This window comes from Typopeltis vanoorti, chromosome 1 (assembly GCF_054136105.1).
Source record: "Typopeltis vanoorti isolate ZY-2024b chromosome 1, IOZ_Tvanoo_1.0, whole genome shotgun sequence".
In the NCBI taxonomy this organism is placed as follows: domain Eukaryota; kingdom Metazoa; phylum Arthropoda; class Arachnida; order Uropygi; family Thelyphonidae; genus Typopeltis; species Typopeltis vanoorti.
Genome location: NC_143549.1, coordinates 64822690 through 64837598, shown reverse-complemented (window position 1 = coordinate 64837598; position 14909 = coordinate 64822690). Strand labels below are relative to the sequence as shown.

The 14909-nt window shown below is 35.7% G+C and overlaps 1 protein-coding gene across 2 annotated transcripts in view; it reads right to left on the bottom strand.

The window, feature by feature from the left end:
• Positions 1 to 14122: 14122 nt before the first annotated feature.
• Positions 14123 to 14909, bottom strand: part of LOC150110047 (acetoacetyl-CoA synthetase-like) — a 515069-nt gene continuing 514282 nt past the window's right edge. For both annotated transcript variants that reach the window (XR_016548138.1, XM_090390896.1), the window contains exon 18: positions 14123 to 14318. Coding sequence is in view for 1 of the 2 variants with exons in the window: in XM_090390896.1 (XP_090247022.1) it covers positions 14181 to 14318 (138 nt within the window). In the remaining variant the exon portion in view is untranslated. The remainder of the gene's footprint in view (positions 14319 to 14909) is intronic.

Sequence of the window (14909 nt, the reverse complement as noted above, 5' to 3'; positions counted from 1 at the left end):
ACTTATACACAGGTTAAACAATACAGCTCCCAGTATTGATCCCTATGGAACTCCATTTGTGACCATCCTTTTCCTTGATACTCCCCCAACCCCATACACAACTCTGATATCTAACTCCATGTGTTGCAACTTAAATACTGTATCAACTTATGCGGCATTTTTGCAAAGGCATCTAATAAGATGCCTTTTGCAAAATCCAAAATAATGGCAGTATACAGCTATCCCTCATCAAATGCTTGTCACTTTATTATAAAAGGCAACCAAATTACTGAAACAAAAGTACCCTTTAATAAATCCATGTCAACCTTTGCAGATAATATTACCCTAATTTTTCCAATTTTGTATATGATCTCTCACTAATTTCTGTAAAATCTTAGTTACAGAAGAAATAACTGTTCTATAATTTGTCATCTGCATCCCCCCCTCCAATGGGGGGATGGCACTATCTTACACCCTCCTTTCACTCACCAGGCCATTCCAGTAGCCAGAATTTTACTCTGAGCAATCAGGTCAATGTCAGTCCCTTATCTCATTCTCTTAAAACACGTGAAATCCCACCCAGTCCCACTACCTTATTGACATCCAAGTGGCATAGTATTCAAAACTGTTCTCCTCATGCATTTCTAAATCTTGAACCCTCCCCAGCCTTAATAAAACCTACTTTTCTGGAATGGAATGCCTTGAAGTGATCATTGAATATCTCTTATGTCGCCTGCATTGATCACTTGACTGCCTTTTCCATATAACAGGGTCATTTGTCCATAATTGTTTCTCCTCCTTATGATTTTTCCTTGGACTGTAGTGCTGATCTCTTCTTGAATTCTATTTTTTTCTTCCTTACTGTGCTGGTCACTTCCTGACTCGAGCATTATAATTCTCATGCAACTGCTCTTTTTATATTTTTTCCATAACCTCTCTCATTTGCAGTTCCTGTCTGATTCCATTAGTCATTCAGTTTACACCAAATCATGTTTCCTTTTTTGTTGTGAAGAATTTATGGAGGCAAAAACACGTGTTGGAGTAATTACCGTATTTGCCAGCGTATAAGACGCACTTTTTTTCTTTGAAAATAGGTCTGAAAAACATGGTGCGTCTTATACGCTGATACTTAGTTTTTTATTACTTTCATTTCTGGAAATTTTATCTGTTCTGAGTTACGTGATTTCTTTCTTGGAGTTCAGTGGAAGCACATGCGCTGTCATTGACGATCCCAGCTGTGTTCCTGTTGGTTTCAACTTTCCAATTGTTGTCGTGGTTGTTGTGAATGGTGATAAATTTCTGCCATTAAATTTTCTCTAAATTTCTTGGCAAATTATGGCTGAAAAACGTCGGCATTGCATACAAGCTACGATTGGGTATGCTAAAGAACATGGAAAATAGACCAACTTATTACTTTATATTTGAAATATTGTAAATTCATTATAATATTCAGTGATAAAGTTTTTTTCATAAAAAATGTGTACAAAAAAGGGGGTGCATCTTATATGCTGGCAAACACGGTATTTGTAATTATGACAATAAACTAATTACTCTGTGTTTTTGTCTCCATAAATTCTTCACAATGAATGCACCACCGTGTAACCTTAAAAGAATGTTTCATTTTTTAATTTGAAGAATGCAATTTTCCAATGCTGTTGATAAATATTTTCCTGCCGATATCTCTCCCTTGCAATTCTTCCATTTGTGGAACTGCACCAAGCTGATTTCTGAGATTTTTATATCTCCCCTTTCCTTATAATTCCACTTAGTCCTATTTTCTTTGCTTCTTCTGCACTGCTATTCAGTCTCCAAGTCAAGACTGCATGATTACTCTCACCAATCGGGGACAAGATTTACATCTGTTACAATCAGATATTGTGATGCAAGAACTGAAAACCTGCTAAATTATGACAGATGCTAAAAGCAGTGAACTGACAAATGAGCTTTTTGTTAAAGATGATGTGGCTAATGTTAGTGATATGTTTACCAAAAGTGAATGTGGGATGCGTAGACGACAAGCTCGAATTAACCAATCGAAAAGTGTTGAGATGCTTGGACAAATACACACTGACATCATGCATCAATACTGGTACTTGATCAACAACGTTTCTGTTCGTGTTCGTTTGGTTTGCAGTTCTCCAGAATTTTGTTTATTGACAGCAAGTGCAGATGCTAAGGCTAAAGTGCAAATCGAAGAGGCTACAGTTTTTGTTTGCAAAGTCAAAATAAACCCAAAGATTCAACTGGCTCACCTGTCTGTGTTAGACAACTCAAACATGGTATATCCCATCAACTGAGTGCAAGTGTCTTATTTTTCGATTCCAAAGGGTATGTCAGTTGCCACACGATACAACCTGTATCTAGGTGAAATACCATCTAGATTAATTATTGGACTGGTCGCTAGTGATGGATTTAATGGCACTTTCAACAGAAATCCATTTCATTTTCAACATTTCAATCTGAATTTTCTTGTGGTGACAGCTGACGGTATTCAGTATCCCTCTCAACCTTTGACTTCGAACTTCAAAGAAAGGCATTATAGGAGATTTACATGTCATTATTCACATTGCTCGGCAAATGGAACAGACTGTGGTAATGACATTTCTTATGAGTAATACGTAAAGGGAAACGTTCTCTATGGATTTGACTTATCGCCAGATCAAAATGCCATTGCTCCCATGTCAGTCTCTTAAGAAGAGGAAGTGTGTGCCTCGAAGTTAAATTTGCTCATCCTCTTCCTGAAAATATCACTGGTTCTTTATGCAGAATTTGAGTGTACATTATCCATAACAAAGGATCGTTCTGTGTTACTGGACTATGAACACTGGACAATTAGTTAAGTCCCCCCCCCCCCTGGGTGCACCACTGGATTTGAAATGACATGGGGGAAGATTCGTGTTCTTTCAAGCTTCAGGCTATATTTTTTTTTTGTCGTTGAACCCTGTTGAAAATTTTGTTTGTAATTTGGAAAACGGTGCACACATAACAATAGACACATTTACTTGTTCCTGGAAATAATAACCATTGACGAAATTCTTTGGTGCCATTTGCTTTCATAGGTGTGCCACTGGATTTGAAATGACATGGAGGAAGATTCGTGTTCTTTCAAGCTTCGGGCTATATTTTTTTTTGTTGTTGAACTCTGTTGAAAATTTTGTTTGTAATTTGGAAAACAGTCTGCACACATAACAGTAGACACATTTACTTGTTCCTGGAAATCATAACCATTGACGAAATTCTTTGGTGCCATTTGCTTTCACACAATAAAAATTCGATTCGGAAATATTTCTATAGTAAGATCAGTTCCTATCTGTATATTGTACTTTAAGAGTTGTAATATCTCTAGTGTTACATGGTTTATTGATTAAATAGTATTCTATCATTTTATCAGATAAATTCACTGGCCACAATGCAATATCATTGGGAAAATCACAATGGTTTTCATTTTTACTACAGTCTGTTGAAACTTTGCAAAATTTGTTTTGTTGTTTAGATTGCTTTCGCTGTTTTGTTCTTCATTAGGAACATCTAAAGTACAAGGTTTTAATTCTTCAGATTGTTTTTTGATCTTCTCTTCCTTTTCAATTCACTCTTCGGTTCTTTACAATTCCTCTTCAGTTATTTTGTTCTTCATCAGTAATATGTATAGTGCAAGTTGTTGATCTTTCTGTATGTATTTCGATTTCCTTTTCAGTTCCCTCAGTTAAAAATTTAGCCAGCAAATTTCTTTGCTGCAGCGAATATTTTTCCTTTTCTTTTAACCTTTTGCATTTCTCAGCTCTGAGAAATGTTCCACAGGACATCAATGAGAATTTTTGAATAGGCTTTAGTTGCACAACCCTAAATGTCTGAGCAGTATTCTGAAGATGAGTAGATTTGGGATTTATATATAGTAGAGCGCCAGTGTAGCTCAGTGGAAGAGCCGCTTGGTTGCTCGAAGTCAGACTTAAGTTCAAGTCTAGTCGCTGACTGGAGGAACCTTTTCTAAGCCTTTCTTTGATCGATTCCCCAAGTTAGTCGATCTCTGGCACGGACAAGCGGGTTTTTCCTCCTGGAAACTCAGGTTTTTTATCCCGTAAACTCAAGAAAATCGACCATAGTACCCACATTATTTCAGACAGTAACATATCTTGTTAGGGTTAGGTGCCAAGAAATGGCAGCACTTGTTTGCCAGTCTCTTCATCGGTGGCTGCTATAATTAGTGATAGACATGGGTCAGCTATCTCCGATTGGCTACCGGTGGAGATTGAACTGCCCACTCAGTCTCCAAAAGCTAGATAGGGTATAAAGGCCTCGCCTATAAGGAATAAAAGGCGTTAGCTGAATTTTTTTTCTTTATATAGTAGAGCTATGGGAGAAAAATAACATCTTAAACAGAAGAGTGGCTAGTTTTTTAATGCTAAGGATGCAACTGATGTGTTTATGTCAGGAGAAGCTAGAGGTAAATGTTAGTCCAAGCAGCGAGAGAGAGAGATATGATCCTGTCTAGTGATTTGAGTATTATTGAGGATAAGGATAGTTGAACAGAGATCCCTATGCAAGAGAAAAGGCAACACTACCTTTTGGTAGCATTGAAGGTGGCCATGTCCTTTTTTTTTTCCATTGAAGGATGGTATAGAGCAGGGGTCGGGAGCCGACAACTCCAGAGCCGCACGGGGCTCTTGGCTGAACAAAGTGCAGCGCTTTCATATTGAATTAAAAGATACATAATTAATAAGAACAACTAAATATTGTTTTTTGATACGGCCTGTTCATGGCGCTAGATACTATGCATGTGATGTGTGTGACGTATGAAATTTTATGACATGAATAACTGACAACTACGTTATATTTGAAATACTGCTAAATGTTAACCCTGTCTAAGGTAACTAGTGCCATGGCAAAAATTTGAACTAATTGATCAGCTGTCCTGTCAAACACCACGGTTTTTAGATACGTAGGGATTTTAACTGTCAAAATAAATATTCTGTTAGTTAACTTATTTATTGTGGTACTCAACTGGTGTTTAATTTAGTGTCAGATAATGTTATGCACAAATTAATTTTTATTATGTTATTATGTTGAATTTGTGTTTTTACTTGCAGGTAAATTTGTGATAATAACCCTCCTAATATGAGTTCAAGAAAAAAAAATAATCGAAGAAAACAAAGGATTCAATAAAATGTGGATAGAGAAATTTGCATTTATAGAATTAAATGGAAATCCACAATGTTTAATTTGCCATCTACGACTTCAAAATAACAAGTAATGTCGAACGACATTTTCAAGGAAAACATTAAGACCAGTAAAAAATATCCTGAGGGTGATAATAATAGAAAAAAAAAAAACTATTGAAGAATTCAACTTGGACGAAATCTTCGTTGAATACTACTGAAGCAAGTTTTTTGTTATCCTTTGAAATAGCAAAAGCGGGAAAATCTTTTATCGATGGTGAATCTCTAAAAAAATTGCATATAGCCAGCAAAGGTTAGTCGATTGGTAGAGCCTCTGCTACTAATGGCTTGCAAAGGTTAAGCAAGTTTGAGCGCGGTTAGTAGTTGGAAGGTGTTCAATCGTTCGATGCTGTTGGCACATTCTCCCTCGATGAGTCTTTGAACTCCCTGAAGGTGTCACATAATAATAATAATAGTAATGTCTCTGAAATTCTATTTAAGGGTATGAAAAATAAGGTTGAGATATGTAAAAAAATTAAAGATTTACCTCTTTTGGCTAGAACTGTCAAGGAACGGATTGTAACAATTTCTGCAGAAGTTTCAAATATGCAAATTATGGATATTAATTCTGCCGATTTTATATCTAATGTGGTTGATGAATCAAATGATATTTCTGATATGGCACAATGCTGTGTGATGGTTAAAGATATCACTTCTTCCAGTATTCGAGAACGTCTTGATCTGCTAACACTTAAAGGACACACTACAGGTCAAGATATTTCAGAAAACCTAACAAGTTTACAGAATAAAAATATAATTTTAATAATATAGTTTGCACTGCAACCGATGGCACGCCTTCTGCAATTGCAAAAAATAAGTTTTTTTTTTTGGTTTTTTTAAAATTATTCTCCACTCGTATTCCACATTGAGTTATTTCATTTCGTTGCATTTTCCATCAAGAAGCTTTAGTTACAAATTCTTTGGGATAATTACCACAACTAAAAAGAGTGATGGATGTTGTTGTGCCAATGATCAATTTCATCCGATTTCAGGCATTGAATCACAGACTTTTTGAAACATTTTTTTTTTTTTCAGTGTTTAAAAGAAGTAATAGTTTTCTTAGCCACTAAAAATTATAACGTAAATCATGTTGAACTTCTCAATAATTCCAAATGGATACAAAATTTGTTTTTTGATATGACAGAACATTTTAATAAGCTAAATTTGAAGTTGAAACACAGCCTTACAATTACTAGAGGAAGTCCTTACCTTTGAACAGAAACTATGAGTGTTTTCACGAAGATGTTACTGAAGAAAAATTTATATATTTTGAAAATCTAAAAAATTATAGATTGAATTTAAAATCAATAAAAAGTTGATTGCAAAATATTCGCTGGAATGATTACTGTAATTTTAGATTCATTTACAAGCAGATTTCAGGATTTTAAAAAACATCAGGAGATGATGAAATTTATATTTCATTAATATTTATATTAATTTAATTTATATTACCCGTTAATTGCAATTTAAAATTAATAGATATTGAAGCTTTTCCCGGAATATCAATTGCAGAACTACAAATTCTGAATTTCCAGAAGCTACAAATTGGAGCTTCTGGAAATTCAGAATAAAAGCATCTGGGTACAAAAACTTTAGGAAATCGTAGCACAAATTGAAGAAAATCAAGAAACTATGGAAGAAACACCACAGGAAATTATATTTAAATGTTGGAATTCTTTCCCAAATTCAAATGCCAGGCGACTTGTTTTTGGGGTTTGACTCTTTTCGTTTCAACGTACAATTGCAAACAATTTTTCTCTTCAATGAATTACATTAAAAATAAGTATAGGAACAAATTGACTGATGAAAGCTTGAAAGCCGAATTACTATTAAAGTGCACGACATACCATCCAGATTTAAGTAAATTGGCTGAGAAGATGCAAAATCAAAAGTTTCATTACTGAATTTTAAATTAAAATAATCAAATTTCTATTGAAATACATACTGTTGTATTTTTGTTCGGAATAATTCTTTTTGCAATATAAATTCAGACTTTTTTGCAATATTATACTTAAACATGTTTTGTGATTAATGTTGTTTTATTTATTGAACATATATGAACATTAAGATTTATTGAACATATAAAAAATTTATATGCAAACATAAAAGTGGTATTTGATATCTAGAAGTACTGAATTAAAAACAAATTTACCTAAGTTTGAACTAACTGTAACTTTGAGTCACCAGGAAAAATCGAATTGAAGTTGTGGCTCCCAAAATTTTGTTTTAATTAACTTTTTTGGTGGAATGGCTCTTTGGTTAAAAAAGATTCCTGACCTCTGGTATAGAGATTAATGTTTAAGGTACTGTTCGAAGATAATTGTGAAGCTTAGGAATATCTGAACACTATGTGGTTTATCAAATGATTAAGATGAAGAGAAAACTATCATCAACAAAGCTGAGAATAGGATAGTGATGATTGAGAGTAGGTAATTTCTAAAGAGAAGAAAGAGGTAAGTAGTAGAACAGAATCATTAGGCATTACTACATTGTGTCAAAGCCTGAAGAGAGGGAGTATAATAAATTTGGTTTAATCCTTTATCCAAGTGTAAGCAAAGTATCCTGAGGCAACTCATGGTAAAGGTGGACCAAGCTCTCATTGCTCCTTGTCTCAGTATCTCCCATAATGCAAAGCACATCTCCTTTGGGACATGTATAATGCTATGCACTGGGTAGTGGCCCTTCCCTTAATGCATAGCATTACACATGTCCACAAGGAGATGTGTTTTGCATTATGGGAGATACTGAGACAAGGAGCGATGAGTGCTTGGTCCACCTTTACCACGATTTGCCTCAGTCCTGAAGATACTTCAGGTGCAAATCTTGTTTGCTTACACTTGGATAAAGGATTAAACTAAACTTATTATAGTCTAACCAAGTTGGAAAAAACTTGCGACATCTTTCTCTAAACCAGAGTAATTTAATAATAAGGTGGTACAACTTTTGCCAACTCGTATAGGTAAATATGACTTCTATATTGCTTCTGCCTTAGCATCATCACTTACTGGGTCTGGCTGTCACTGACGAGACCTCAATAAATCGAAATTGGTTGGAAGCTTGGGTGATGAATGGCAATGCTGTAGCCCATGACGTTTTAACTGAGGCTCAGCTTTTTGCTCTTACCCAGCTTCTCTGTCGGAGGGGAAATGAATGGCAGTGCTGTAGCCCATGAAGTTAACTGAGGCACAGCTGTTGCTATTACCCTTCAGATATGAGCAAATGAGTGGCTCTGCTCAGTGGTGGGGTGAGCCTGCCATAGTGTAGAGCCAATCGATTCTGAGAGTTCTTCTCAGTGGCAGAGTGAGCCTGTTACTGAGGGGGGGGGGGGACAAGCATTTAAAAAATAGCCACTCTTCTGCTTAAGATGTTATTTTTCTCCCATAGCTCTACTATATAAAAAAAAATCAGCTAACGCCTTTTATTCCTTATATATCCTATCTAGCTTTTGGAGACTGAGTGGGCAGTTCAATCTCCACCGGTAGCCAATCAGAGATAGCTGGCCCATGTCTATCACTAATTATAGCTGTGGCACCATCAGGATGTGTGTGTGTGTGAGAGAGAGATTGAAGTGCAGGTGAACAGAAATTGTAGTCTCTTATAGTTCAATGGTCATCTAGAGACCAGGAGACAATTTTTCCTGCTGTTGGACTTTATGGAGTTAGATTTAGATTTGCTGATGCATTTAGATAAGTAGTACTGCATGCTTTAGCATAGGCCAAGCTGAGTATGAAACTATCCCGATGCTAGCCATCTGCGATAAGCTGAGTTTTTTAATTTAGTACACTTTCTGTTGAATCAAGGTTTGGAAAGTGGAAGAGAATTTTGGGTAGAATGAAGAATAAAGGTCTTCATGCCAGTGACAATAATTTCTGTGACTAGTTTAGAGCAGGTGTTTGTGCCAGAGGAGTGGGAGCAATAGTCAGACCATATAAAGGAAGAGTACAAATTCTGGAGGTCATCCCACTTGGTACTTTAGTATTGCCAAAGGACACATGTTGAGAGTGATTGGAGAAAGGGCATTCTGTGGTAGAGAGAGAATATGCAAATTTGTCATTGTGATCTCGGTTATCAAGAGGAGAGGTAATCTTATCTCAATGGTTTATCTGGAAGGAGAACTGGCTAAAAAGTGATCAAGAGTATTAGGAAAGTGAAGAGGATTATCAGGGTAGGCAGATGTATGATTTGCAATGGGTCATTGCTTATAACAAAGACTTCTGCACCTTGTCCAGGTTGGTCAGTAATTTTGGAAAAGGTGAGCCGATTTGAGATGTGCATGTTAAGGCTACCTAGGAAGATGACCTCGCTATTTGGATAGCTGGATTGCTTCATGAAGAGGAAGGTGACAAGGTCAGGATCTTTTTGAGAGTTTGGAGGCCAGTGAATGTAACAGATGAATGTTACTAAATGGGGCAAGGAAGCCTTGAACCAGAGGAGATCAAAACTTACAGAAAACTATGTGGAGAGACATTGCAGTATGGAATATGTCAACCTCGAATTGTGATGCAGCTCTCACAACATCGTGCTATGCTTAGCACCAAGTGATTCAGGAGTTATAGGTATTATTTCTGGGAAAATTCCCATGTTACTCCTATAAGTAAATATTAATTTTATTGCTATTTAGCCTAGTTTTGCTTAGGAGTGCCCCCTTTTTTTTTATAATGTCATATTTTATAATTGGCTTTTTACTCAATTTTAGGGCATTACTGAAGTTTTACATAGAAAGATATATGAGGAATATAAGAGGGAAATATCGGACATACCTTTGTAGGATGTTGCTGGCTGTCTTCTTATTCAGCGACATCCTGGCATGTGGCGATATATATTCATCTGCTGTTAAAGAAAGACGGTTTGGAAAAAGTAGGGATAGCGCAATGCGGGAGAATTATTGGTGAGCAAGGAGTATGTGAACTTTTTGAAAAACCCGTTTTTTTTTTATATATATATATATATATATTATATTATTAAGGGTTGACAGAGAATACTTTGAGAGTGGAGGGGGGGGGGGAGAAGGTGAGAATAGAAACTATTTTCTGGGGAAGGGGAAAGATATGGTGGGATGAGATCGGGGTGGGAGTAACAGGGTGTGAGCGTGTCTACTGTGCGTCATCTTCGGAGCTCGTTGGGGAAGCCCACCCATGGAACTTAGCAAATGTCTCTGGAACATATTCTACACGAAACGCTGCCCAGAGCCTGGATACAATGCTATGTGAGATTTCATACTCCCTGGCAATATCAGTAATTATGTGGCCTTCAAGCTTTTCAATAATTCTTTCGTGTGTGAAATCATGTAGATGATGTCTTTGAGACATTACATGACATCCAAGTTTGCAACTTTATTTCTTCACAAAAAGAGCTTCGTTCCAAAAAAATTCACTTAGCACAGCTTTTTTTTCCCTTTTATCCTGTTGAGTGCTACCACACGATCCCTTTGCACATGTTTAAAAAATTGGAGTGCGTACCTGCTTTCCACTTGAAATTGTCAGTTTTACAAATTGCCACAAGTTGATTCGTCTGAATTTGCAGTTGTATCTTCAGAAATAGTGTTTGTGCTTTGGTTTTAGACTTCAGCCATACATATTATTTTTATATTTATTAATAATGTAAACATAACTGTGATATGTGTAATGATTGCAATGATAAAAAGGCAAATTCTAGTAACCAAATAAGAATGGTGGTTAAAGATTTTTTTATTTTTTAAAATTCTGATGCAGAGTAAATAAATGTGTTAAAGCCTGTTATCACATAAAAAAAAAACCAACCTCCACTATCATGTGATTTTCATTATACAAAAAAAAAAAAAAAAAAAAATATGGGCATTTCACTGTTTTCAGTATATATTATAGTATAAAGCATTCCATTATATAATTATTAAGTGCCTTATATTATTATAAATTGATCTATATGTTCTCTTTCTTTTCAAATCCTATTGGTTAATTATTCTCTGTGAATTTACTCTACTTGTTAATGTGTTCTTCAATAGCTAAGTAATCTTATGGGCTGATATGTTCTCTAAATTTTAACTCTCTGTCTTCCACCACTCCTAAATCTCTAGCTTCATCTGTTTCCTGGAGTAATCAATATGGTACATGCCTTGTAATCTATATATTCCAAAATGCATACCTCCACATTTCTCGACATTAAACTGACACCAATTAGCTTCTGCCCATACCGATTGTATATTTAAATCATCCTGCAGGCTCTCCGCATTGCCTTGATTAACTATTACTCTACCTACTTTTGCATCATCAGCAAACAACTGAATATTTCCTTTCAGGTTATTTCCTATATCATTTATGTACAAATTAAACAGCAATGATCTCAACACTGAACCTTGCGGCACCACTAGCCACCTGTTTCTGTCTCGATTCCCCTCCATATAGGGGCAGAATCGAGGCAGATATCAAATGATATTTAAAATGCAGATATCAAAAAAGATATCTGCCCACAGCCACACTCTTATCTGCTTAACAGTGTCATATCCATCCCGATTAGTTCTAATTTGCATAACAGAGCTCCATGTGGTATTCTGTCAGATATTTTTGCAAAATCATCATGTAGCCATTTCCTTTATCCAACTTCAGTAGCAAATTATATACCAGTTCGTATCTCAGGTGTGGTGGTAAAATTACTAAGGCCTGACTGATGCTTCACAAAGCCATGTTGACTCTCATACAGTATCATATTTTTATCTACCGATTCTTGGATTCTCTTTTTACCAATTTTTTTAGTAATTTTACCACCACACCTGAGATACGGATTGGTCTATAATTTGCTACTGCAATCTTAGAACCTCCCTTATGCAGGAGAGATTTTACCCGCTTTCCACTCCCTTGGAACTCTACTACAGCTGAGACTTAAATTAAAGAGCCTAGTTAAAGGTATCGCCAGTTCCTTCGCACATTCTTGCAAAACCCTAGTATCTAATCCAACAACTGCATTTACATTGAGATTTTGCAATATCCCAAGAACCTCCAATTCATCCACCTCTGTTTCCAGATTAGTGGCTGTCACATAGATTAAAGCAGGATGATATATCCTTGCAAAGTGGTTACTCAGTAGCTCGACTATTTTATCTACTTCTGTCTCCTTGTGACCATTATTTCTCACTAGGGTCTCTCATCCATTCACCCAAGGACAGCATCCCTCTTTTATCACATCCAGGAGTCTATGAAGTACCCTGCTCATGTGATCAAGCTTATTACGGTCAAACAGGAAGAACTGTGGACATCCGCATCAGCGACCATAAAAGATACATCTGGCACTATCACTATGGCAAGTCGGTCCTAGTAGATCATGCTTTGGATACCCCTGCACACAGGATCAACTGGAAGAAAAGAAAAGTACGGGAGAGATTATGCTTGGAAATAACAGGAGCCTTGAAACATACTCCGAATCTCAACAAACATGGCTGTATAAATTTGCCTAAGATTTGGGAAACAGTCATCTTAATACATGACTAGTATCTGCTTTCTCTCTCTGTTTTTTTTTTATTTACATAGAAGGTGTCTAATTAGGACTTTAGTCTTTGTGTTGTTGCTACAATTTTGTTAAACTAGTCCCTTTGTTACACCATGTTGTTGTAGTCTTGCATACTGTGACAAACTGTGTTTTTTGTGTTCTGAAGATGCTGGTTATAACACTAGCGAAATATCAGCAATAAGTCAATAAATAATTATTTACTTACAATTCTGTGTTCTGATATATACCATCAAAATTAAACAACATGAGTTAAGAAGTAGCTAGTAATATTAGTTTCTCAGCTTGTGTAATATATCCACTTCTTAATTGCTTTTGGAAATGTGAGTCACACTTTTCTTTATTATTTGACTACATAATTTATTATGGAAGGTTAAAGTTAGATTCTACTATGATTGATACCTCGTACTGTCAATCATAGTAGAATTTGCTTGCACATTTTCATGTGTGATAAGTGGGCAGGTAAAGTGGAACTGTCAGTTCCGTGTTACAAAGTATGCACTTGGTGGGGAAACTTTAATGGAAGTAGAGGAGATGAGAGATCCAGCAGTGATGGTGGACAAGGACATGACATTCAGGGGCCACATTGCACAAGTTGTGAAGACATCACATCGGATAATGGCAATGATGCAAAGCACCCTGACATGCAGAAATAGAGAGGTTATGATGCCACTGTATAAGATCTTGATCAGGCCTCATATTTATTATTGTGCTCAGATTTGGTCATCTGGTTTTCATTGTGATGAGGATATGTTGGAAAGGGTCCAGAGAAGATTCACAAAGGTAGTCAGTGGTCTTTGGAATGTGGAGTATGAGGACATATTGAGAGAAATGTAAGTTGCAGAGCCTCGTGAATAGGAGGGATATGATTAAGACATATAAGCTAGTCGGGGGTTGTTATTGGGTCGACATGGAAGAAATTTTTCATAGAGTGGGAGAGGGAAGTAGAACAAGGGGCCATCACTGGAAACTGTATAAGGAGGGTGTGAACAGAGGAGTGAGGAATAGGTTCTTTGCATGGAGGGGGTTGGTGTGTGGAATGCATTGCCTCAGTGTATTGTGGGTATAGACACATCAAATCAGTTTAAGGCACGGTTGAATGAGCATTGTGTGCAATAGTGTATGCCTCCCATGATGAGTCTCTTACTCCATGGAGGTCAAATGTTAATAATAATATTTTGTTTAATGCCATCTCATATTATCTTTAACATATATTCCGATGTAATATATTTTTTATTGGAATATCTCTTAAGTGAAACCAGTGAAATTTATTTTTTCCCAAGCTCTTCTAATATAGTTACATAATGAAACCACTGATGTGATTTCATTATATAACTATATTATGTAGTAGTGAATTTTTACATCAACTTCAAACATGTAAGATTGCACAATCTATATACATTAGTATTGTTTGTGAATAAATGGTGAGTAGTCCCACCTACAAAGAAGCAGAATCATAATATCTCATTTTATTTTTTAAAATACATTAACTTGAAATTAAGTGCAATATTGCTATAATGTTAAATTTTTATGAATATTGAGAAAGAAATCTAATGACTCAGGGTTAACAATTGCAGACAGGTTGTCAATTTTTTCACCAGCAACAGCTTGTCTCACAGCTCCTTCTACTTTCTTACCTGATGTGTTATGCTACAAAGCAAAAATATATATTTACTTCAATGCTAATTAGATTATGTAAAAATATTATATTTTTATATAATCTGTATATTTATAAAAGTACAGTTAGAATTTTTTAATATATTTGGTTATAATGCTATACATCATATGGAATTGTTATAAAACATGCTGCGAAGTTATAATAAATTTAGTTTAATCCTTTATCCCAGTGAGAGCAAACAAAGTTTGCACCTGAAAATATCTTCAGGACTGAATATAGTGTTGTACTATCTTACAATAGATAGTACAACACCCAGGCAACTCGTAGCAAAGGTGGAGCAAGCTACCAACAATTCTAACCCAGTATCTCCAATAATGCAACACTATATTCAGTCCTGAAGATATTTTCAGGTGTAAACTTTGTTTGCTCTCACTGGGATAAAGGATTAAACTAAATTTATTATAGTCTAACCTAGTGAAAAATAAACTTTCAACATGCTGAGAAGTTGTTCAGTATAGAGTACAGATCTAAATTTTGCAATGATCCATACAGTTTATTCAAAAACTGAAACAAATACTAGAACAAACCTGCAAATATAATTACATTACATTACACAAATACCT